Source organism: Megalobrama amblycephala, linkage group LG13 (assembly GCF_018812025.1).
Source record: "Megalobrama amblycephala isolate DHTTF-2021 linkage group LG13, ASM1881202v1, whole genome shotgun sequence".
Lineage (NCBI taxonomy): Eukaryota > Metazoa > Chordata > Actinopteri > Cypriniformes > Xenocyprididae > Megalobrama > Megalobrama amblycephala.
The window spans coordinates 41,034,032-41,059,819 of record NC_063056.1 but is presented as its reverse complement, the minus strand read 5'-3'; the positions used below and the strand labels follow the sequence as shown (position 1 = coordinate 41,059,819).

Below are 25,788 nucleotides of genomic sequence, written 5' to 3'. Positions count from 1 at the left end.
TCTATCTATCTGTCATTTGTTCATTCTATCCATCATTCTGTCTGCCATTTGTTCTATCTATCCATCATTCTGTCTGTCGTTTGTTCGTTCATTCTATCCATCATTCTATCTGTCTGTCGTTTGTTCGTTCATTCTATCCATCATTCTATCTATCTGTCATTTGTTCGTTCTATCCATCATTCTATCTGTCATTTGTTCGTTCATTCTATCCATCATTCTATCTATCTGTCATTTGTTCTTCTTATCTGTCTGCCATTTGTTCGTTCGTTCATTCTATCCATCATTCTGTCTGTCATTTGTTCATTCATTCTATCCATCATTCTTATCTATCTGTCATTTGTTCCTTCTTTCTGTCTGCCATTTGTTCTATCTATCCATCATTCTGTCTGTCGTTTGTTCGTTCATTCTATCCATCATTCTATCTATCTGTCATTTGTTTGTTCTTTCTATCTGCCATTTGTTCTATCTATCCATCATTCTGTCTGTCATTTGTTCGTTCATTCTATCCATCATTCTATCTATCCATCATTCTGTCTGCCATTTGTTCGTTCATTCTATCCATCATTCTATCTATCTGTCATTTGTTCATTCTGTCTGCCATTTGTTCGTTCATTCTATCCATCATTCTATCTATCTGTCATTTGTTCGTTCTTTCTATCTGTCATTCTATCTATCTGTCATTTGTTCGTTCTTCTGTCTGTCATTTGTTCGTTCTTTCTATCCATCATTCTATCTATCTGTCATTTGTTCGTTCTTATCTGTCTGCCATTTGTTCTATCTATCCATCATTCTGTCTGTCCATTTGTTCGTTCATTCTATCCATCATTCTATCTATCTGTCATTTGTTCATTCTTTCTATCTGTCTGTCATTTGTTCTTTCTATCCATCATTCTATCTATCTGTCATTTGTTCGTTCATTCTATCCATCATTCTATCTATCTGTCATTTGTTTGTTCTTTCTGTCTGCCATTTGTTCTTTCATTCTATCCATCATTCTATCTATCTGTCATTTGTTCATTCTATCCATCTTCTGTCTGCCATTTGTTCTATCTATCCATCATTCTATCTGTCTGTCGTTTGTTCGTTCATTCTATCCATCGTTCTATCTGTCTGTCGTTCGTTCATTCTATCCATCGTTCTATCTATCTGTCATTTGTTCGTTCTTTCTATCTGTCATTTGTTCGTTCATTCTATCCATCATTCTATCTGTCATTTGTTCTTTCATTCTATCCATCATTCTTTCTATCTGTCATTTGTTTGTTCTTTCTGTCTGCCATTTGTTCTATCTATCCATCATTCTGTCTGCCATTTGTTCGTTCATTCTATCCATCATTCTATCTATCTGTCATTTGTTTGTTCTTTCTATCTGCCATTTGTTCTATCTATCCATCATTCTGTCTGCCATTTGTTCGTTCATTCTATCCATCATTCTATCTATCTGTCATTTGTTCGTTCTTTCTATCTGTCATTTGTTCGTTCATTCTATCCATCATTCTATCTATCTGTCATTTGTTCGTTCTTTCTATCTGTCATTCTATCTATCTGTCATTTGTTCGTTCTTACTGTCTGCCATTTGTTCGTTCTTTCTATCCATCATTCTATCTATCTGTCATTTGTTCGTTCTTACTGTCTGCCATTTGTTCTATCTATCCATCATTCTGTCTGCCATTTGTTCGTTCATTCTATCCATCATTCTATCTATCTGTCATTTGTTTGTTCTTTCTATCTGCCATTTGTTCTATCTATCCATCATTCTATCTATCTGTCATTTGTTCGTTCATTCTATCCATCATTCTATCTATCTGTCATTTGTTTGTTCTTTCTGTCTGCCATTTGTTCTTTCATTCTATCCATCATTCTATCTATCTGTCATTTGTTCGTTCATTCTATCCATCATTCTATCTATCTGTCATTTGTTCGTTCTTTCTGTCTGCCATTTGTTCTTTCATTCTATCCATCATTCTATCTATCTGCCATTTGTTCGTTCATTCTATCCATCATTCTATCTATCTGTCATTTGTTCGTTCTTACTGTCTGTCGTTTGTTCTATCTATCCATCATTCTGTCTGCCATTTGTTCGTTCATTCTATCCATCATTCTATCTATCTGTCATTTGTTTGTTCTTTCTGTCTGCCATTTGTTCTATCTATCCATCATTCTGTCTGCCATTTGTTCGTTCATTCTATCCATCGTTCTATCTATCTGTCATTTGTTCGTTCTTTCTATCTGTCATTTGTTCGTTCATTCTATCCATCGTTCTATCTGTCTGTCGTTTGTTCTATCTATCCATCATTCGGTCCATTTAATATTAATATTTCCACATAATATATAACTAAATAAATTGATATCATCATTCAGTATTATACCTATAAATCATATGAAAATGTTTAATTGTATGCACAAACCTCCAAAGCACTTGTACGGAGTAACTGAGCCCTGTTTGTTCAATACGAGTCAAATTGAGTGAGGACTCTATTCTTGTCGTAAAGGAAAATCAATAGGCTGTGTAACCTTGGACATGTAATGCAGTGAGGGCTCTGTCAGAAGAGCTCAGCCCCTGAACACAACCACAAAAAAACAGTTTTCCATTTTAGATTTCCTTGAGGAATAATCCTTGAAGATTTACTCACAGCAACACTTATTAGTTTTGATCCACTGAGAAGGAAATTGCTTTAACAGGCTTTTATCACACTCGCAGTATATAAGGGTGCGTTATTAAGAGAGAGCAGCGTACTTTAGAAAGCTGCAGTGCAGCTGAAGGGACGTATGGACTCCTGTGTGTGTCTATAAAGTAAAAAAAGGTCATGGTGAGATTACAGTCATGCCGGGTTCAGACGACACAACATTTTGACCAATACAATGCCCCTGGACCCCCTAGAGGGACCGAGGTCCACCCAACACAGTCTCACAAAATCCTGTGGGAAACACTGTATATGATAGAGTTCTCAAAATAAAAACCTAAATATTATTATTAAAATACCTAAAATACGTGCATGTAAAAAAAACATGACCAGGATCCACCTCATTTTGAGCCAGACCTGTGTTTACTGAATTTAATCTTTTAAAATCACTGTTTTAGTACATTAGGGCACTTTAAGTGTTTTTCACATTAATGTTCCCCTATTTGTAGTGATGGAAATACTAAAACAGGTGCTGTATATGGATCAGAAGTGCACAAAATTTGCATTTTGTTCACATGTTATTGTTTTTCGTCTTTTGCAAGGTGATCACATGACTGAAAACTATTAATTGTGACATATCAAGTCAAAATTACAAGAAATACAGTGCATTGATATATTTTAAAGTACATGTTTTATAGTATTTTTTACTTTCTGGTAGAAACAGGCTTCCAATAAAAATTAGTTTTAAAGATAATTGCATTAAAATTACTTTGAAAGAAGAAATAACTAAGTAAAGGAATTACAAGAAATAAACTATATTTTAAATTGCATCTTTTTAAAGAAATATACAATGCATTAATTCATTAATTTAATGTTTTTCCTTTAATCCATATGTGCTGCATCACAAACAGTTATAATGATGCATTTGCTGTGTGAGCTTCTCCTGTATTGTTTATGCCTCAGTGCATGAATTGCGAGCTTGGGGGCGGGGAGCACGAGCTCATTTGCATTTAAAGGTACACGCACCAAATCAGCGCATTTTTTCTCTAACCCAAAAATAGGCAGTTAAAACATGGTATAATAAATATATATGGGGTATTTTGAGCTGAAACTTCACAGACACATATAAGAGACTTATATTAAATCTTGTAAAAAGGGGCGTAATAGGCAGAAATTGGCTTCCATGAGGACTTGTGTTGGGAGGATTAAAAAAAACAGCCAAAAATTCGGTGTTTTTGCGGTGCTTTTTTACGACAATGTCGTGCTGACATTGTAATGACCTAGCAGCAACCACAGGTGGTGATAATTGTGTTTGTGAAGTACAAACACTGCTTTCCCTGTACAAAGAGCCCTGAACATTGTCTGAAATTATAATATTGGAAAGATTAACATGAATATGAAAACAGTTACTGCAATGCTTGATTCCTGCGTCCTTCTGCGAGTAAACACAGACAGATCAAGGCCTGAGGATGTCTGGAAAAACTGCTAAAACCAATCGTGAAATTTAGACCCTCAGATTCTTTTCTCATGTTCTGACGTCTGTTCAGTCTTAACTCTAATCACTTTTACCCGGATCTGTTTTCTCGAAAGCATTTTGGATTGGATTTTTTCAACTATAGAGAAGTCTTTCTCACTGGACCCTGATGAGAGAGATTTAACAAAGTTGACTAAGTTAATAAGTTAACGACGGTTATGTAAAGCTGACTGTTTGAAGCACACAGTTGCTAACCCAATTATAACTCGATAATAAGATTACCATAACGTGGTCGCATTAGGATGCTAATGACAAAATTAACAAAGTGTTGTGCATGAGAATGTCTCAAACTGTGCTCAACAAAGTCAGTCAGTTCAAGTATCTGCAAGAGAAACATCAAAGTAGAAGCTTCAATGAAATTGCCTGAGCAACCTTTGAGCAATATAATTTTCCTCGGGCATTATATATTTAGTATGTAGTTAGAGCTGAAGGTAAAGTTTGAAGGTCAGTGCAGTCACTGGAGCAGTGTGATATCTAGACTGTAGATAGGCCATTAAAACACGTCCTTTGGCAATGTAACCTTTATGGCTCCTGTGGAGGTGAGAAAAACACGCGACCCGCCGTTTCTTTGTCTGTGTGAATGTGTCTGAACTACACGACTTGGTAACGGAAAAAAATCAGACTTTTCAAATCTTTCATTAGCAGTGGGATGAGTCTATTTCCAGGAAACTGAGTCTTTAGTAACTTTCTGATGTGCGAGACGAGTGATTTTAATGCTACCGACAGGAGGTTGCTGTCAGAGCGTGAGAATATATATATATATATATATATAGCAAATCACAGGCAGTCGAACGTCTATGACAGATACGGCGTTCTGTAGACCCCCGGTAGAAAAGTGTGATGTAGGTGTAAAATAAGGCCGGACTATTTTTAGGTGTTGAGAATGGAAGTCTGTGAGCTGAAATCTGAAAAGGTTAAATACAAGAATAGATCTCTCAGATCTTCTGGTGCAGTCTTTGATATTTTTCCCTTAAATATGTTTTTTATTCATGCTTTGGAGGAAGTTTGGTTGAAAGAAGTCTCTTCTGCTCACCAAGCTTGCATTTTGATTAAAAATACAGTAAAAACAGTATTATTGTGAAATAAGAAGAACTGTTTTCAATGTTAATATATAATAAAATGTCATTTATTTCTGTGATCAAAGCTGAATTTTCAGTCTTCAGTGTCACATGATCCTTCAGAAATCATTCTAATATGATGATTTGATGATCAAGAAACATTTATGATTATTATCAGTGTTGAAAACATTGGATTGACAAATAGAAAGTTCAAAATAACAGCGTTTATTTGAAATAGAAAATGTTTTGAAGCATTATAAATGTTTTTACTGTCACTTTTTGTCAATTTAAAGCATCCTTGCTGAATATTTGTATTAATATCTTCAAAAAATCTTACTGACCCCAAACTTTTTAAATGTATTTCTGCATTTAAAACTTAAGTTGCGTCCCAAATGACACTAGGGCTGGGTATTGACAATTTTCACAATTTGATTCGATTACTATTCACATGCTTTCGATTCGATTCGATTACAATTTTGATTCGATTCGATATCGATTATTTTGGATGTAGTATTTCAGTTTCAGCACATGGCAAATTTTCTAGAGGAAAAAAAATCAACTAAAGCTGTAAACTACACATGAGAGAGCTGGTACTACTATAATAATATTGAAGGTTAAATTAACTTATTTATATACAAACACTTAAATTACACTCAATGATGTTTTTATTATAAATAAAGTTTAGAATTACATAATCATATTTCTACTCCAATTCGTTTTTTTTAAATATAAGCATTTAAATTGTGGCTGTCATAACTGACTTATTCAAACATGCATTAAATATTGAAGAACATTATAATGAATATGTAACGGTGCATAGCTATATTTATCTTTCTAGAGCACTTTTCTAGCTGACTAATGAGTTTATGGTCACTGAATATGTTTTTCTGAGGTAAATGTGACGTTACGTGACATTGAAGCTGTTTTATTGACGTCTTTCCGAGGTTGAAACACTGATTGAGCGATTACACGAGACATGATACGGATTTCAGTAAGTTGTTCTGTATATTTTAACATACCTTCAGATGTTCATGTTTATTTCGCTGTAACTGGTATTAAAGCGGAGGAGAGGATGATCACATGCTTCTCTTTAACTGAGGCGCTAAAGCGATCTGTCACGCCACATTAAACAGCGCCAAAACGGTGTTTATTTTCTGAATCTCATAATAAGATGGACGTCATTTGAAATCTGAGACTTTGCTTCATATCAAAAGAAACAAAGATTATTGCAATTTATTGGATGGGAGGCGCTACATATTCTGCTCAACTGAAAACAGACTAGACTAATTGATTCTTGGGATTTAAGAATCGATATCGGTTCATAAAAATGAGAATCGATTAAAATCGAGAAATCAATATTTTTTACCCAGCACTACTATACACTTACACAATGTACTCGACCATGTAGTGCATGCATTTTATAAGGTTATCTCATCATTCAACATCAAAACCTTTAATCATCAAGATGCACTTTTTCTTTTTGGAAATATCAGTGTGAATGCATGACTCACACTATTTATACTACAAAACGCTTAGAACAGTGCATAAGTATGTGAATTGGGATGGACCTTTAGTCTGGGCATTAAAGATGCACCAAATTTCCACACAATCATTTCTGCACCAAACACGCCACTTCTGAAGCCATCGTTTGTTTACACTCTTGTTTCTGGAAGTCAGTCTGCCTTATCGATGATCGTGATGATCGTCTGACATGTTTCTTGTCCACGACACAAAAATATCATGTAGCCTGAATCATTACCGGCACCAAACAGGTTTCCCAAACGCTCCCTGTGTCTTCTATTGGTTGGTCAGATCTTCAATAAACAGTCCCGCTGGTTGAGTCGGTGTTGCTTTTGAAAACACTACAATGTTTACACTTTCACGAAGTCAACCAACAAATTACGTTTACTTATTACAGTCCTCTAAATATAGAAAGAACAAAATCACACGCATCAGCTTCAAAGTCAACAACTGAGTCTTAATAAACACTCCTGGACTTAATGCGAATGATTCCTGCACGTTATTCAATAAAAGTTGCTCCACCTCTGAAACCTTTTTCTATCCTGGATAACATCATCATCATCATCCTCCCCTCTTGTCCTTCCTCTCCCCTCAAACCACATGACTCATTTCTTTATCTCACAATCCAATCAGTTACTGATGGATAAACCACAATTTTCGTCTCATCCATCTTCACTCTGAAATGCGCCGCATTACGAAAGCTGCATATGTTGACTTTACGATCGAGGAGTCTCGGTTCTGCTCTATTTCACTGAGCTCCATGCTGAAAGAGTGTAGCACTTCAACAACATGTAGATGTTCACACAGTCTCGCAGCAATGGAAAGCCATTAAACAGACCATATTTTCTCAATTCTCCTCCACTTTCAAGTCTGCGGAGCCGTTTACAGGGTCCACTACTGGGACGGCTTCCAACAAAAACCTCTTCTCACATATCTGGATTCCCCAAAGACTGCCGCTGTGGCCCTGGCCAGTGCAAATACCCAAAAACCATTTCAAAAGAAACCCGGCCTCTGAGGTCTCAACACACGACCCGCAACAATGTCATCCAATCTAGGCGAAAGGGCTTCAAAACTAGGAAGGGTGTTGAAACACAACCTCCTCAAAGGACTGAACTAAGAGTCTGGCTCTGTCCCAAAGACAGAGTTTCTGTTGGCTTTATGATTATTCTGTACACTGAAGGCATTCCCACAATGCATTGTGACAAAAAAGTTGATGGTATATATATATAGAAGGCAGGAAGTCATCTAGGTTTAAGAGCAGAGCCTCTACACTGAGCGCCACTACATTAAGGTCTCAGAGTCATCATGTTGTTATCGATTCTGAACTTTCCAGAGTGACTCATGTATAAACGTATATTTCGTGCAAGGCCATATTGCAAGTGAAGCATTATCACGTAGCGCTGTCTTGTGTTATCATTATGAGTGTGGGCGCGTGGCTGACACGCGACATGGTTTCTTTTTGAGGACGTGTGCCGTTAAACCGCTCTGACTTCCTGTGCGCTCCTGAAATGAGGGTACAAGCTTTCTCTTTAAAACCACAGTACAACCCCTAACTGTTCAAAACAACCCTGTTTGATTAACACTTCTCTCTGAATTACACAAATGCATTCATGCATTCTTTATTGCAACATCTGTTATATTAGCAGAACAGAAATTAAACCTTAATCTTTATCACTTGAACTGAATCAGACCTGATAATCAAGTCAACAACTTTTGGCCTGTTTTTTCTTGCTAGGAACATCCGTTAACATTTAATTTCTTCATTTTACCCATTGCAAATGGTGATTTGGTGATTTGTTTCCAATCACAATAAATCCACATCCTCGGTATATGGGTCGTTGGCGAATAAGGTTTTTAAAAAAACATTATGGAGATATAATTTAGTTTTATTAAGTGTTAACAATGAGATTATGTGGATTTTATAATTAATTAACAATGCTTTTGTCATTTTTTTTTACAAGATGGACAAAATTTGTCACTAAAAAAGTCATTTCAGTTCAGTTTTACTGAATGACGATATTTTCGAACAATGCTAACAGGCTGATATCTAGCAAAAGGACAATCAAACATTTTATATTTAGTACAAGTTATTAAAATATTACAACATTTTCCATGTTTTATAGCGGTTGCACCGAATTACCTGATGTTTCGGGACATGCGTATGAGCGAAAGTGAAAACATGAATTTTTCAAATAGTTAAGAGAGAGACCATGACCATGTGGTCCTTTGCAGGTGTCTGAATGATGTCACATCCTGTCACATGATATTGACCACATGACTTGATCCAAAATGGTCCCTTTATATTGGTTACTCTGAATGACATCAATGAAATTAATTTTTCCAGACATTCTTTCTCATAACAAAGCAACGACTTCTACACATAATTTTGCACTATGTTGATATATGATGTTATAAAATCATGCCAGAATAAAAAATATATACATTTATTACATTTTAAGATATTTTAATCACAAATGAAATGGCTGTATTGGTCTTTGGACGGTTAAACCGAATGACCTTTTGACTCTTCAAAATCTTTAAAATGCCTTTATATGTAGCAAAATATAATTAAAATCTTTTGGATTCGATAAAAGAGATCTAGTTGTACATACTGTGGATGTCATATCTTTGTTTATTATTATTATTAAGGCCTTTGGACATATAAATGACCCGTCACGTCATTGACCCATATGACACATTGCTCACTGTAACTACATCTACATAAATTATTTAAATTATTCAGCTTTTCTCCATAAATATCCTCTAGTATGAATATTGACAAGCAGTTTTTTTTAATAGACGTTGTGTGTTTGTCAACCTTTTAAAACATGTAAATATGCAAATTATTCACAGCATGCCGCTCTGAAATATCTGAGCAAATGTCCGCGTAAATAACAAGAACAAAAGAGCGATAGAAAGTGCATCTAAACAGAGTCACAATATAAAAATGTCTACCCAAATTTGCTACTTAAGTGTGACTTTGTAGCATTTTTACACAGCAACTTTTTTTCTTTTCAGGGTTTACAGGTGAAGACAGACTATATTCCCTTGCTGCAGTCGCTGGCTTCATTCGGATGGAGACTCACTTGTGTGCTGCCTACACCCATCGTCAAGACTAACAGGTAGTGCACTGCACTGAGACTCCTTCGAGCTGAAATAACTGCCTTAAAGTCAGGCTACAAGTTTCATTACGGATTCTGAAACTGATTCTGAAGATTTGTGTGCGATATCAGCTGAAAAAGCTGTAAGGATGCATGCTTTGAGAATGCACTGCATGAAAATAATACACTATTTTCAACATACTTATAGGATCTGAAACACACTAATCCTAATCTCACTATATAGTACATGAGATTAGGATTAGTGTGCAAATTGGAGAGCATATTTGTGGTATATTCAGCTGGACTTCTAGCATTATGAACATTCACATGGAAATAGTGAAATCATACATTTCAATGAACGCTGATGATTTGAGCGATCACTGTGCATGCAACAAAGTGGAGAAAAATTAACTATGCAAATGATCAGTGAAGCAACCGGAGCTTATATGATAAATGAAGTCACCTTTATTTCTATGGCATTTTATACAGATTTTTTCAACAATGCAAACAGAATTCAGTGCATCTATAAAGCAGCTCTGGAGAAAACAGTTCAAATAGTGTCTGTGCAGTCAATAATACTGCTTATTATGAAGTATAATAATAATAATATCCTGTGAGATACTGTCGAGTGTAGGTAAGATTTCACTGCTTTGTTATGATCTGTCTCATGCAAAGAAAAAAGCATGGAAAATATGTGAGGAATTGGCAGCATTTTAAGTGAGTTTGATTCATGCATTGATAATCATGTTCATGATGCTTTATGCACCTCTGTGATTAATATTCAGAACACTTTCCTCTGCAGAATGTTCATTTTTAGTGGCAAGAAAACGGATTCCATATTAAAACATTATTATACTATGGGCCTGTTGAATGCTTGATTGGTTGTCAAATTCTAAGGTGTGCGATTATTTTTCAGTAAAGGCACGGCTAAAGTAGTTCCAGGCAGGTTTTGACCGCGTTACAGTTTTTATATCACTTCGCCAAATGATTTCAGTTATTTCAAAGGTCCTTACAGCCGACAACAGCAAAAGAACCAATGTTTTGTCAGCACTGCTCCGCGACTTAATTAATAAAATAGCTTCACAACTAAAAAAGCTACATGACATTTCTCAGTATTGTGGTGGAAACGACACTGTTCTTGTAGCAGTTAAAGGGTTAGTTCACACAAAAATGAAACTTCTGTCATTAATTACTCACCTTCATGTCATTCCACACCTGTAAGACCTTCATTCGTCTTCAGAACACAAATTAAGATATTTTTGATGAAATCCGATGGCTTAGTGAGGCCTGCATTGACAACAAGATAATTAACACTTTCAAATAACTACTAAAGACATATTTAAAACAGTTCATGTGACTACAGTGGTTCAACTTTAATATTATGAAGCAACGAGAATACTTTTTGTGCACCAAAAAAACTAAATAATGACTTTATTCAGCAATATCTAGTGATGGACGATTTTAAAACATGCTTCATGAAGCTTTACGAATCTTTTGTTTTGAATCAGTGGTTCAGAGCGTGGATCAAACTGCCAAAGTCACGTGATTTCAGTAAACGAGGCTTCGTTACATCGTAAGCGTTTTGAAACGTTTCAAAATTTCAATGGTTGAGAGCGAGGCTTCATGAAACACTGAAACGGTTGAAGCAAATGAGCCGAATTGTGTCGAGGCTTGGAAACAATCCGACACCCGTCTCCACGGTGACACTTATTGGTCACTTGCACGTGTTGATCTGAAATAACCTTGACAACGATTCAGACAAGCATTGACGAATTATAACGTACATGTTGTTTAAGTGTGTGAGGGAGTGGATAGTGTTCTCGACTGGATTCGAATCCTGGTCAGAAAAGTGTTTTGCTATAAAAACCCATGCAAATAAACACCTTTTACAAACCCATTGCAAATGTTTTATTGAAAGTAACCAATAAGATTGAATATCAAGTGTATGTATAAAAATGCTTTTATCAATTTGTAATAATTTAGAAATCTCATAAACTTATATTTTATTCACAATAGAATATAGATAACATATCAAATGTTGAAAGTGAGACATTTTGAAATGTCATGCCAAATATTGGCTCATTTTGGATTTCATGAGAGCTACACATTCCAAAAAAGTTGGGACAGGTAGCAATAAGAGGCTGGAAAAGTTAAATGTACATATAAGGAAAGTGGTAAACATGGCCTTGTCCCAACTTTTTTGAGATGTGTTCATGCCATGAAACTTATTTTTCCCTTAAAATGATACATTTTCTCAGTTTAAACATTTGATATGTCATCTATGTTGTATTCTGAATAAAATATTGAAATTTGAAACTTCCACATCATTGCATTCTGTTTTTATTCACAATTTGTACAGTGTCCCAACTTTTTTGGAATCGGGTTTGTAATTAAAATGTCTACAATGTATAAAACTGATCAGAGATCAGGTAAAACCTATAGACTTGATTCATGGGTTCACAGAGATCATCGCCCCAGTGGTGAACCATTGAAATTTAGAAACGTTTCGAAACAGTTATGACGTAACGAAGCCTCGTTTACTGAAATCACGTGACTTTGGCAGTTTGAAACACGATCCGAACCTCTGATTTGAAACAAAAGATTCGTAAAGCTTCTTGAAGCAGTGTTTCGAAATCGCCCATTTCATGAACTCTTTTAAATATGATTTTAGTAGTTATTTTAGTAGTTGAAAGTGTAAATTATCTTGCTGTCAATGCAAGCCTCACTAAGCCATTGGATTTCATCAAAAATATCTTAATGTGTGTTCCAAAGATGAATGAAGGTCTTACGGGTGTGGAATTACATAAAGGTGAGTAATTAATGACAGAATTTTCAGTTTTGGGTGAACTAACCCTTTAAACTTAGTTTCGCTATTAGCTGCCGAACACTATTGAGAGACAATTTACACACTTAAAGTCCCCATGAAATCAAAACTGAAGTTTTTTGGCTTTTAGTATGAATATGTTAAGCTAGTGTGCTCCAAAACAATGACAAAATGGCATTTAGAATATATAAGCCTTCAAAACTACAAAGTCTCTCACTTCTGCCAATGTGGATCAATGATTTTGGTGACATCACCCTGCACTTCAGCTTCTCGTCAGACCTTCTGTCCAATCAAATGCTCTCCAGAATCTGAAGCGTCCCGCCCCCTACACTATAAATAGACACTGAAGCTGAGGCTAAATTCTTTAAGGACAAAAACCAGACAAATGCATTGAAATAAAACATATAAACAAAGTCTTGATGCACAGTATAAGATCTGAACTGTATTATTGGCAGAATAATTGACACCAGGCCGTTGAATTATCAGAAAAATAATGCAATGTATGACCATGTGCACAGATCACATTAGGGCATCCAGAGGGAGAAACACCCATACGGTGACTAGACGACCTCCAGATAAAATCTCTGTCAGTGTGAACGAGCTTCAGATGTAGGAAACGTCAATTGATCGATTGAGTTTGTGTAAACACCACATGGGGTGTCATTTCCAACATCAAGAACAATAGTACAACCCACAGAGAGTAATGGTACATCCCAAACCCCAACCGTGACAAAGTGCTCGGGGTATAAAGACCTCTGCGGACCTCATCGAGTCTCGCCGCCAGCACGAGGGCAGAACATGACTGTTTGCTCGCCGTAATGAAATGTCAATACAAGCTAACTGATGATTCCTGTAGTGGCAAGAGGAAGCTTCCGGCGATGTTGAACTGAAGTTCACCAAGTAATCTCCATCTGTCATACCCACGCCTGTGCTGGGACGCTCCCGCATTGGACTTTCTCTCACACGTCAGCCTTCTATCCGTCCTGCAGCCCCTGCTGATTAATTACGGGCCTATTTTAAACTTTCACAAAATGCCACAACACAGCTACGTGGTTAATTAATCAAACGTTGTCCTAGATACAACAGAACCGTCACTTTTCAATGTCTTGGAAACGGCTGGCCTTGTTTTCTTGGGTCGTGGAAAACATAACACATGGGTAAAAACAGTTAGCGGTTTGATGATAATCAACGGAAAATTCCTGATGTTTAGTATTACAGTTTCATATTTTAATTATCATTAAAATTATATTTGATTATTGCTTTTCAACTTCCCTCCATGTAATGTGTTTGTAAGCGCAGCGCTGCTTTGTTTACAGAGGTTATCGGCTTTATTTCTGCAGTTCCATAAGCGCCACCTACTGACAGAGAGTAGATTTACATTTTCATTCAGCCTGTCTGCTGTTTTTGTTCAGAACAATGTGAAAAACTGACTAAATTTTAACTGGTAGATGGAAAATAAGCTAATGTGCATTCTCAAAATCTCAATTCACCCTTCGCCGGGAGTTTGATTGACAGGCGAATCTAACCAAACATAACATCAAATCTGCAATTTTGTCCAACAAACAAACCAGACAGGAGAGTTAGTACATTAACGTGAACTTGAACTTGAAAAATGATGTATTGATGTCTCTCCACGGTTTAAAAAAAATACCTTCTGATTCTGATGTTCATTCATGTTTATTTCATGCAATAACTAGGAAGAGATGATTGGTTTACATGTCGCTCAAACTGAGGCATGACACATTAAAGAGTTACAAAACGGTATCTATTGATTTAACTTCTTTAAAAAACTCTGTCTTGTCTGTCGGTGCGTTGTCAGTGTCCTCTTTGCGCCGCAGTGTATTTAAAACATAATGTGGCGTGAGAGCAGCATGGCCTGTCGGATGTAGCGACAGTAACAAGGGAGGCGTGTGTTTACGAAGTGTCGATTCAGATGTAGAATTGTTTATAGAGCAGATAAAATGCTTGTAATTAGGGCTAATCGATAAACGAAAATGAAAATCATCAACAACGAATGTCATTATCGATTAGTCGTGTCTGCATCTGCAAAGCTTCGAGCTAATGCATTAGGTAATGTTTAACATGACTTGGTGTTGTGCCGAATTTCGACCCCCTGCCAAATTATAACCCCCCTCGTTATAGTCGCTACCTGATTGCCTAATCCCACCCCTAATCCTAACCCCTCCCCCACACCTACCAACACTAGGGGGGTAATAATTTGGCAGAGGGTTGAAATTTGGCACAACACTGGCGCGCACATGTGCGTCAAACAGACGGGATGCATTAGAAAGGGAGACAATTAAAATTCAGTGCAAAAATATTCATTTTGCTGAAGTATCTGTTGTTGGACATTAAATTTAGGTTTAAAAATCAACATTGTATGAGAGTGGGAACTGTAAAGGGATGGCAGTGTGTAATTGAATATAAATGTGACACTTTTTACATTTACAGGATAAAGAAATGACAGTAACAGGTTAATGTGTGTGTTCCTGCAGAACATCCCTCACTCTAAAAAATGCTGGGTTAAAAACAACCCAAGTTGGGTTGAAAATGGACAAACCTAGTGAATGGGTTGTTTTGACCAACCTGCTGGGTAGTTTTATTTAACCCAACTATTGTTAAAATTACTGTATTTCTTGCTTAAAATGAACCCAAAATGTGTTGGAAATTAACGTTTATTAATATGTTTAATAAACAAACATTTATTAATTAAGTTTTTGGAATAATAACTAAACAATAAACATTTTTTAAGTTGCTTATTAATACATGTTCATCTTTTGATTATTATTGTTGCCTCTAGTAATTATGTGTCTGATTTTTAATTTGCAACATATTTTGGGTTCATTTTAAGCCAGACATATAGTAATTTTTAAACAATAGTTGAGTTAAATAAAACTACCCAGCATGTTGGGCAAACATTTAACCCAATCGCTGGGATTGTCCATTTTCAACCCAACTTGGGTTGTTTTTAACCCAGCATTTTTTAGAGTGCTTTTATCTGTTAACACCGAGTTTGTGTTTTTCTTTATTTTCTTCATTATTATCTTAATTGTCTTTTTGCCTTGTAGCTCTTTTGCATATAACAAAGATATAGATATATTCACTATATATGTTTTCATATGATACGTTTGATTGAAGAACAGCATTGGGCAGGATGTGGAATAGTGTGTTTTGTCAGTAAAATAAAATAAAGAAAATTGGGCTTTTAATCAGATTAAAGGTGCCCTCGAATGAATAATTGAATTTACCTCAGGCATAGTTGAATAACAAGAGTTCAGTACATGGAAATGACATACAGTGAGTCTCAAACTCCATTGTTTCCTCCTTCTTATATAAATCTCATTTGTTTAAAAGACCTCCGAAGAACAGGCGAAATCTCAACATAACACTGACTGTTACGTAACAGTCGGGATCATTAATATGTACGACCCCAATAATTGCATATGCCAGCCCATGTTCCCAACATTATGAAAGGCATTAGACAAGGGCAGCCAGTATTAACGTCTGGATCTGCAACATGATATTTTTAGTGATATTTGTAAATTGTCTTTCTAAATGTTTCGTTAGCATGTTGCTAATGTACTGTTAAATGTGGTTAAAGTTACCATCGTTTCTTACTATATTCACAGAGACAAGAGCCGTCGCTTATTTTCATTTTTAAACACTTGCAGTCTGTATAATGCATAAACACAACTTCATTCTTTATAAATCTCTCCAACAGTGTAGCATTAGCCGTTAGCCACGGAGCATATAGCCTCAAACTCATTCAGAATCAAATGTAAACAATATAACAGTATACAATACTCACATGAATCCGACGCATACATGCCGCATGCATGACGAACACTTTGTAAAGATCCATTTTGAGGGTTATATTAGCTGTGTGAACTGTGTTTATGCACTGTTCAAGGCAAGCGCGAGCTCCGTGGGCAGAGAGCACAAGATTTAAAGGGGACGCACGCTGAATCGGCGCATAGTTAATGATGCCCCAAAATAGGCAGTTAAAAAAATGAATTAAAAAAAAAATCTATGGGGTATTTTGAGCTGAAACTTCACAGACACATTCAGGAGACACCTTAGACTTATATTACATCTTGTTAAAACTGGTTCTAGGGCACCTTTAATAGAAGAAATAATCGGCCAACTAATCGATTATCAAAATAATCGTTACTTGTAATTCATCATTTTCACTCATCCTTTTCATAAAAAGTATTTAAGCTAAATTTACAGCACATTTTCACTATACCGTCATATTGATAACCGCAATCATTTTAATCATTAAATGACATTTTCATGCCATTTCAGCACAATATGGCACTAAAATGATTCCCAGAATTGGTGAAGCTACTTAAAAGTTAAAAGTTTAGGGTCGGTAAGATTTTTTGTTTGTTTGTTTGTTTTAAAGAAATTACTGCCAGTAAAAAATTTTCTATTTAAAATAAATTCTGGAATTTTAACTGATCAAAGAATCCTGAGAAATAAAATGTATCTGTTTCCACAAAAATATGACTGATAATAATAATAATAAATGTTTCTTGAGCAGCAGATTATCTTATTAGAATGATTTCTGAAGGATCATGTGATAATTCAGCTTTGATCACAGAAATAAATTACACTTTACTATATATTCACATAGAAAACAGCTATTATAAATTGTAAAAATATTTCACAAAACCTTTGATTGGTAGAGTAGTTAAAGTTAGCAAGCCACTAAGAAAAAGTAGAATATATTTTAAATGTAATTTATTCCTGTGAAGCAAAGCTGAATTTTGTAGTACAAGCAGTATTTTTGCACAAACATGTCATGGCAAATCTGGGAATAAAATCTTTAAACTCAAACAACAAATCCACTCTTTGAACGAATAATCTTCTCCAGTAATCACAAACAACTAGAAGTCATGTCCAAACAAACTTTTTTTGATTGTTTATCTGCACCGTTATATTTCCACTTCTCATTAATATGCATCACACCGTACCGAAGGATTGTACATTCATTACATTCAAAAATTGCTGGAGTTACCGTTCAATTAAGCCTTTAATGACGGGGATTGTATAGGCGGCGTGTGTGTCCTCTATAATGCGGAGACACAGACTAGTTTGGATGCTGGCGAGACTGAAGACCAGAGCTGTAATTTCACCGTCCTCTCGTTTACATTTTAATGGACTGAGGCTTGCAGGAATCCAGTTTTGCCTCTTTGATTTAAGCAGGAAGCACTTGAATAAATATACAGTTCCATTGACAAGCAAAAAAATGGGAAGTGGGAGGAAAAAAATAAAAGCAGGGCAAATTAGACATTTGGTATTGATTGCCAGCTTATGCTAGAGAGATGCAGAGGCCCATTTGATGTAAGAGATTTGTAGCAGAATCATACAGAGAAATATTGAGAGTGTTTAGTGACACAACTCCATCTTCTCTGAAGATTAACCAGCTCATCTGAACTGTGTTTTATCAACTTTTAAACACGTATTTACACCAGAAACGCAAAACGCACAGCACTCTATGTTTGCTCGACGATGTGTAGCTTCCTTCTCTACACATTGGTTTGAGTCCTGACAAGACGGAGAGAAAAAGAGATTTAGTCATCACAGGATTTCACAAAACAGATATTTTGTTCATCCCTTTCAATGCCGGATGTTCCCACAGCTAAAAAATTTAAAAAGATCTCCAGGGGGGTTTTCTAGCACCATCCAGCATTATTGGAGCTATAAATATAAGATAAGATGCTGAATAAACAAGCGCACTCTAATAAACATGCAGCGGCTGCTATGCAAAGTGTCACCAAAATGGAAAAAACAACTTAAACTAGCAGTGACATGCTTTGTGATTATTAAAATTTAATTAAACCATTTAAATGGAATGCAGAAATGTTCTGTTGAACACAAAGGAAGATATTTTGAAGAATGTTTGTAACCCAACAGTTGATGGACCCCATTGACTTCCATAGTGTTGTTTTTTCCATACTGCGAAAGTCAATGGTGCCCCAGAACTTTAGACTTAGAGTATTTTAGCTGTCTATCACTTGCTAAGCTTAATGACTATCCTAGGACAACATGCTAAAACATGCTATCAATGTGTTTAAACATACTAGCTAGCAAAACATGCTGATTCATGCTATCAAAATGCAAAAACATTTAAGTAATGCGTTAAAACATGCTAACAACATGCTAATTTGTGCTATCAATGTGTGTATACATGCTAAGAACATGCTAATTTGTGTTATTATTGTGTTAAAACATGCTAGCAAAATGCTAAAACATACTAACAACATGCTAATTAATGCTATCAATGTGTTTAAACATGCTAAGAATATGTTAAAACATGCAAGCAACATGTTAAAACATGCTATCAACATGCTAAAACATGCTAGCAAAATGCTAATTCATGTTATCAAAATGCAAAAAAATGCAAGCAATGTGTTAAAACATGCTAGCAACATGCTAATTCATGCTATCAATGTGTTTATACATGCTAAGAACATACTAATTTGTATTATTGTGCTAAAACATGCTAGCAAAATGCTAAAACATACTAACAACATGCTAATTCATGCTATCAATGTGTTTAAACATGTTAAGAATATGTTAAAACATGCAAGCAACGTGTTAAAACATGCTATCAAAATGCTAAAACATGCTAGCAACATGTTAATTCATTCTATCAATGTTTAAACATGTTAAGAACATGCTACTATATGCTAATATAGTGTGCTAAAACATGCTAGCAATATGCTAAAACATATTAACATGCTAATTCATGCCATTAATGTGTTCAAACATGCTAAGACCATGCAAAAATATGCAAGCAATGTGTTAAAACATGCTAGCAACAAGCTAATTCATTCTATCAATGTTTAAACATGTTAAGAACATGGTACTATATGCTAATATAGTGTGCTAAAACATGCTAGCAAAATGCTAAAACATATTAACATGCTAATTCATGCCATTAATGTGTTCAAACATGCTAAGACCATGCTAAAACATGCAAGCAATGTGTTAAAACATGCTATCAACATACTAAAACATGCTAACATGCTAATTCATGATATCAAAATGCAAAAACATGCAAGTAATGCGTTAAAACATGCTAACAACATGCTAATTCATGTTATCAATGTGTTTAAACATGCTAAGAACATGCAAATTCATGCTATTATTGTGCTAAAAAATGCTAGCAACATGTTAATTCATGCTATCAAAATGCAAAAACATGCTATCAACATGTTAAAACATGCTATCAACATGCTAATTCTTGCTAGCAACATCGGTTGCATCCTAAATGACACACTATACACTATATACTTATGCACTATGTACGGTTACAGTTCAGCTCATAACTGCAACAAAAAATGGGCGATCACAAAGGAATATGTTGTAAAAGTATATATTTTATTATAAATCTCTAGGGGAAGACATAACAAGGGAAAAAATAGAAGAAATGTTCAAAAACTCAGACGATCGCATCCATGGCCACTAAACGAAAGGAATAGCGAGGATATGCTGGCGTAGAATTCTTAAACACCAGGACACCTGCCACCTGTGCCCAATCCTGCAAGAGCAAAAACAGAACTCCACACAATACCCGCCCGTTAGCCAACAGACAGCCATTTTTATCCCCGCAGCCAGGTGTTCTTAATTACAAGTGACGAATAAAACAAAAACAAGACCGTAACAGTACTCATTCATGTAGTGTATGAATTGTATATGTTTATTTTGTCATTTAACAAAAGAGTCTGATCCCCCTCATCCTCAGCTACGTAATTAAAGCTGCGACAGTCGAGTGCATGAAGTGTCCAACATTCCACCACTTTCTTTTTTCCGTTCATTTAGTGCATCATCCGGGTATTTTAAGTGCACTTTTTCTTTTTGGAATCTTTCTGTGTGAACGCACTACTCGCACTATTTGTACTTAAAAAATGTTAAAAATGTGTTTAAACATGCTAAGAACATGGTAATTCATGCTATTATTGTGCTAAAACATGCTAACAACATGCTAAAACATGCTAGCAGCATGCCAATTAATGTTATCAAAATGCAAGAACATGCAAGCAATGTGTTAAAACATGCTAACAACATAGCAATGTGATAAAACATGCTTGCAATGTGCTAATTCATGTTAGCAGCATGTTAAAATATGTTAACAACATGCGAAATTCATGTTAGCAGTATCCTACATTTTAGCAAAACATGTTAAATCATGACAACAACAAGATAATTCATGCTATCAACATGTTAAAATGTGTTAATTCATGCTAGCAACATCCTAAAAATGCTAGCAATGTGGTAGAACATGCTAGCAAAACATGCTAATTCATGCTAACAGTCTTTCTCTTTCTAGTTAGACATGCATTTTGATTACTAACATTTCATTTAACCAGTAGGGAAAAAAAAATTAAAAAGGGGATAAAACTTGAATCCAGAAAAATTCATTTAATTTTAAATGGATTTCATATAGGGCCCTAGATCTGGACCAAGCAATATGTCTGTAATATAATTATATTTAGATCTCCAGCTAATCTGCTTCTTCTCTCTCCTGCAGTGATGGAAGTTTGGCCACCAAACAGATCGTTTTCCTCCAGAGACCAATGTTGCCTCGCAAGAAGAAAGACTCCAAGGTGCGTGACCTCTTATTCCAGACGCATTACTGACATACTGCTGTCAAACACACACAAGATAGTCTTCACATACTTTCACAATCTCTGCTGCCCCACTGAAACATACACGTCGTTTGTGTTAGCAGCCAAGTGTTTTCACAGGGTTCGGTGCCGGCGTCAGGCATTTCCTTAAATCACCACATAAAATGAGGCCGAAAGCACAAGACGCTTGAACAGAACAATGCATAATTTAAACAAAGATTTAACTCCATGTCACTTCAAAGAAAACCAGAGGGAGTGTGTGCTTAGTGGGTGTTACTGCATGTTTGGCTTTCCTGAAGATATTTATTTGCACGGCAGTGTTGTCTTTTTACATTTTTTTGGAAGAAAGGGCCAGTGCAGTTGAGCCGTGCACACTTGTCAGTTGTATACGTAATTAAATTCTTTGTAAATTGCTTTGTAAAAGCTTCCGGTCTCATGCATCTCAATGAGGAAACTGAAGCAGAGCGATTGGTGAGAGCATCAAAAAGTTAAGAAATACTTTTTGCAAATGAGGGGTGGGCGGCAGCCAATCGCTAGCCTCCACTGACTGCACACAAACTCTGAGAAATTGTCCTCTAAATCAGCAGTAAGCAGCGGTGAGAAGAAGAAAGGTGCACATGACATATGTTTATTCTAGTAACCTTAAACTTCACCAAAAAAAAAAAGAATTGTGTAAAACCTAGTAAACCGTGAGATTATTACTTCCGACATTAGAACAAAATATATGGATATGAAAACTAAATTAATATTTTCTAATTCCACTAAACATTTTCATTTAGTTTCGCAAACATTTTTTATTAAACATGGACCTTTATTTTCATTAAAAGGGATTATTTCTGGTATTGTAGGCACATTTTGTAAATGTAAGCAACTAATGGACTATTATGCACAGAGCGTTCTTTAGAACTTCCGCATTAATATAAGCCAGCTTGAAAACGTCCGGTGAGAGTCATGTGCTGGTGTGTTGAGCATCAGTAGTGTAATACTTAGTTTATAATCAGAATATAGTCACTTAAATAGTCAGGCATAGCATTAAATTAGTTATTCAAATGTAAGACGGCATAAAAAATAAATAAAGATGTTCCTCAGTGTTCCTCCTCGGCTAAATTCAATTCAACCATCAGTTTTCACACTTTTATGTGAAAAAAAGCTTCAAAAATTAAATATTTATTGCACACTTTAGTTAGATCAATTAAATAAAATGTGTGTTTACAAGTGTGCTGAAATCATTGATCTTGTGCTGCACTGACTGACATCTGCTGTGATTATAAAGAGAGAGCGCGGCGCTCGCTTTCTGTCATTCATTCACAAGAAAAGTTATTGTTTTTCATGAGATTTTTTGAGTATTTCATACTTCACATTGACAAAATGTATTTTAAACCTAGTTATTTTATAATGTTTAATATTTAGTCAAAAACAAAGAGAAAAACGATTGGAGGAAATGGCTGATATATGTGCCAATAAATGCTACTTTGCTGCCACCTGCTGGTTAAAGTGGTAATTATTGTCTTTTTTATTTTTAAATAAGTGTTTTCTATCAAATGTTGAATTTCCTACATTTTTAAACGATGGGGACAATCTCAGAAGGAATGAACTAATAATGTTTGTAGGTCGTCACATTAAAAATAACATTTGAAGTGCTGGAAAATAATGCGTGTGTCTAATTACAGACACTGCGTTTTTAAACGGTCCTAATAGCTTCGTCTTTATTGCAATCAATAAAACTGGTTTATTGGCAAATTAGGTAAATGTGATAACTGCATTAAAATATGAATACAACATTAAAAAGTCACCCATTGATGGTTTTGTGTCGATGTACAGCGACTACAGAATGAACAGGTAACAGTTCACCGGAAATTCACCAGAGTTCTCCCAAGCTGGCTTAACTACAACCAGGAAGTAACCGTGCATATAGTCATTTAGAAGCACAAACTGGGTGAGACGTACATACTCGGCCAGATTAGTCTCGCATTCTTGCATCTTCGGATGCGGAGCCGCACTGAAAGTTAAAAAATTTGTGCACACCGCCAAGCGAAATGAGTTCGCACGCACTGAACGCGCACTTCCGCCAACGCCGCAATGACATCATTTTTGTCGCGCTCACCCAAGCGAACTTGCGGACGCATCAAGTATAAATTAGGCTTGAGAGGTAAGGCAGTGATGTCTGTCATAAGCTGCTGGAGTTTCAGAGCTTAAATCACATGTATTTATGGAGTGCATTAGTGCCCGCCCACTTTTCCGGATGCCGGAAGTATTTTTTCCATTCATATCTCCCATAGGGGTTTCAAAACAGTCTTCATTAAAGAAAGCGTTATACAACTTTGAATTGAAGCAAAAAAGTGTTTGAAAATCGGACAAAACCTAAACTTTAGTGAGGGAAAGAACTACAATAAAAACGACAGAAATATAAAACTATGCATTTAAAAATAAAGTGTTGATATATATATATATATATATATATATATATATATATATATATATATATATATATATATATATATATATATATATATATATATATATATATATATACACACAAATAATAAAGTGTTGATTATATATATATAAAAAATAATTATTTGAATGCATATTTTGCATCAAACTTTATATATATATATATTTTAAGTTTATTGCAAAATATGCATTCAAATAATTATTTTGAGAGAGCATAGAGAGTTGTCATTTAGTGCTACATGTTAGAAGGCGGAGCTAAAGAGCTCTTTTGTCACATTTTGCTTTTTTCGACTCTCTGATTGGTGGCATTTTCTGTACAGCATCATGGGTAATGTAGTTTTCACCACGAATTGCGTTGTTAAAAGTGCAGCGTGTAAATTTTAGCAGCATCTAGTGGTGAGGTTGCGAATTGCAATATAGAGAAGCTACTGTGGCACGGGAAAGTAGTTGTAAAATATGGCAAATAAGCTCAATTTGCTGGCTTTAGCTAGCTTGTAGTCTCAATATGTATATATATATATATATATATATATATATATATATATATATATATATATAACTAGTAAAGAACGTTTTTTACAACTTACCAGATTGTCCGACCTCCTCACTCACTTTCTTCCAGCAAGCTCCTGATTGGTTAACGCAGCGCGAATATTCGCCAAAGTTCAGATTTTTCAACTCGCACGATTCGCCCAAGATGCTCAATTCACGCCGCCGGATGTCTACCGCGTCTTTGTATTGACTTAACATGTAAATCACTTGCGCTTAGAGCAGTTTGTCCATTTAGGGCTACTGTAGAAACTTAACATGTAAGGGGACCCGCGGTGTATGAGATAGAAATGGTTCATTCTAAGGTAATAAAAACATAACGGTTCATTATGTAAGGGTCTTTATACACCACTGAAAACATAGTTATGTATATTATATTGCATTTCTGTCGATAGTGCCTCCTAAAAATTACACATTGCACCTTTAAACACAATTATGTTGTAACTAAGTTGAAATAATGCGGACTGACGGCTTCAACAGAAGCAAATACCAGAGATAGATAGATAATGGTGGAGCATGAAAGGCTTTTGACAGCGTAGAGTTGCACACTTTCCCACACTTGACTCATTCACAGGTGGTGTGACCAAAGGTCTGTCACTGTTGATGTCCGGTTTGTCAGTGACAGTGTTTTTGTATGAAAGCACCTGTTGAGGAATCTGGTTTCAGGCGGACTTTCGAACACAGCGAAACACGACGTCTAATTCATTATTACACGGAGGACTTGACGTTTGTTTGATTAATCAATCGCAGCATTCAACGGTCTCATATGTTTCCACAGCAACGCTGTCATGTGCTTACCTGGGTAACTTAAAATGGCGCTATTTTTGAGTCTTTCGCGCAACTTTCTCCTCATACACACGGAACTAGCGCCACCTTGCATCTCAGTTATCGATTACAGTAAAAATCACCTTAGGGATTTTGAGAATTTTTTTCGTGGTGTTTTTTGTCTGTTTGCTAGGCTGATTGTAATGGACTGTTCTTTCTTTAATCTTTAAGAATAGTTTACAGTTAGATGATTTCAATTGAAATCAATATTAAATAGATAAATACATAAATTATTGCCCTCAGAAAGGAAATTATTTTCCCCAGTGGGTGCATACATAACACAAACACATAACACATTTAACCATATACACACAAAAACAACATTTAAATAGGCCTATATTGTTAATTATTAAATTAAATCAATATCGAAATTTACATGAATCAATATTTTATTTGTCCAGTCCACATATTATTTATTTGCTGAGTTATTTATCAGTAAAAATGTAACCATAATATACATAATAAATCATATTTATTATAAATCATAGGCCTGTATACTATATATATTGCATTATCCAGTGTTGTTTTTTTTAATAAATACGAAATTTAAATGTAATATAATTTACATTTTATTTTTAATGCCAAGTTTAGTTATTTACCAGTAAAAATATATATTAAAAAAAAAATTATACATTACATATTGCAGTGTTTTTTTAATTTAAAAA

At 35.3% G+C, this 25,788-nt stretch overlaps 1 protein-coding gene across 1 annotated transcript in view; it reads left to right on the top strand.

Annotated features, from left to right (window-relative positions):
* Nucleotides 1–9,694: 9,694 nt before the first annotated feature.
* LOC125243752 (protein PXR1-like) overlaps nt 9,695–25,788 on the top strand; it is a 21,112-nt gene continuing 5,018 nt past the window's right edge. The window contains exons 1-2 of the mRNA XM_048153577.1: nt 9,695–9,856; nt 21,199–21,274. Of these exons, the coding sequence (XP_048009534.1) occupies nt 21,245–21,274 (30 nt within the window). The 5' untranslated portion in view covers nt 9,695–9,856; nt 21,199–21,244. The remainder of the gene's footprint in view (nt 9,857–21,198; nt 21,275–25,788) is intronic.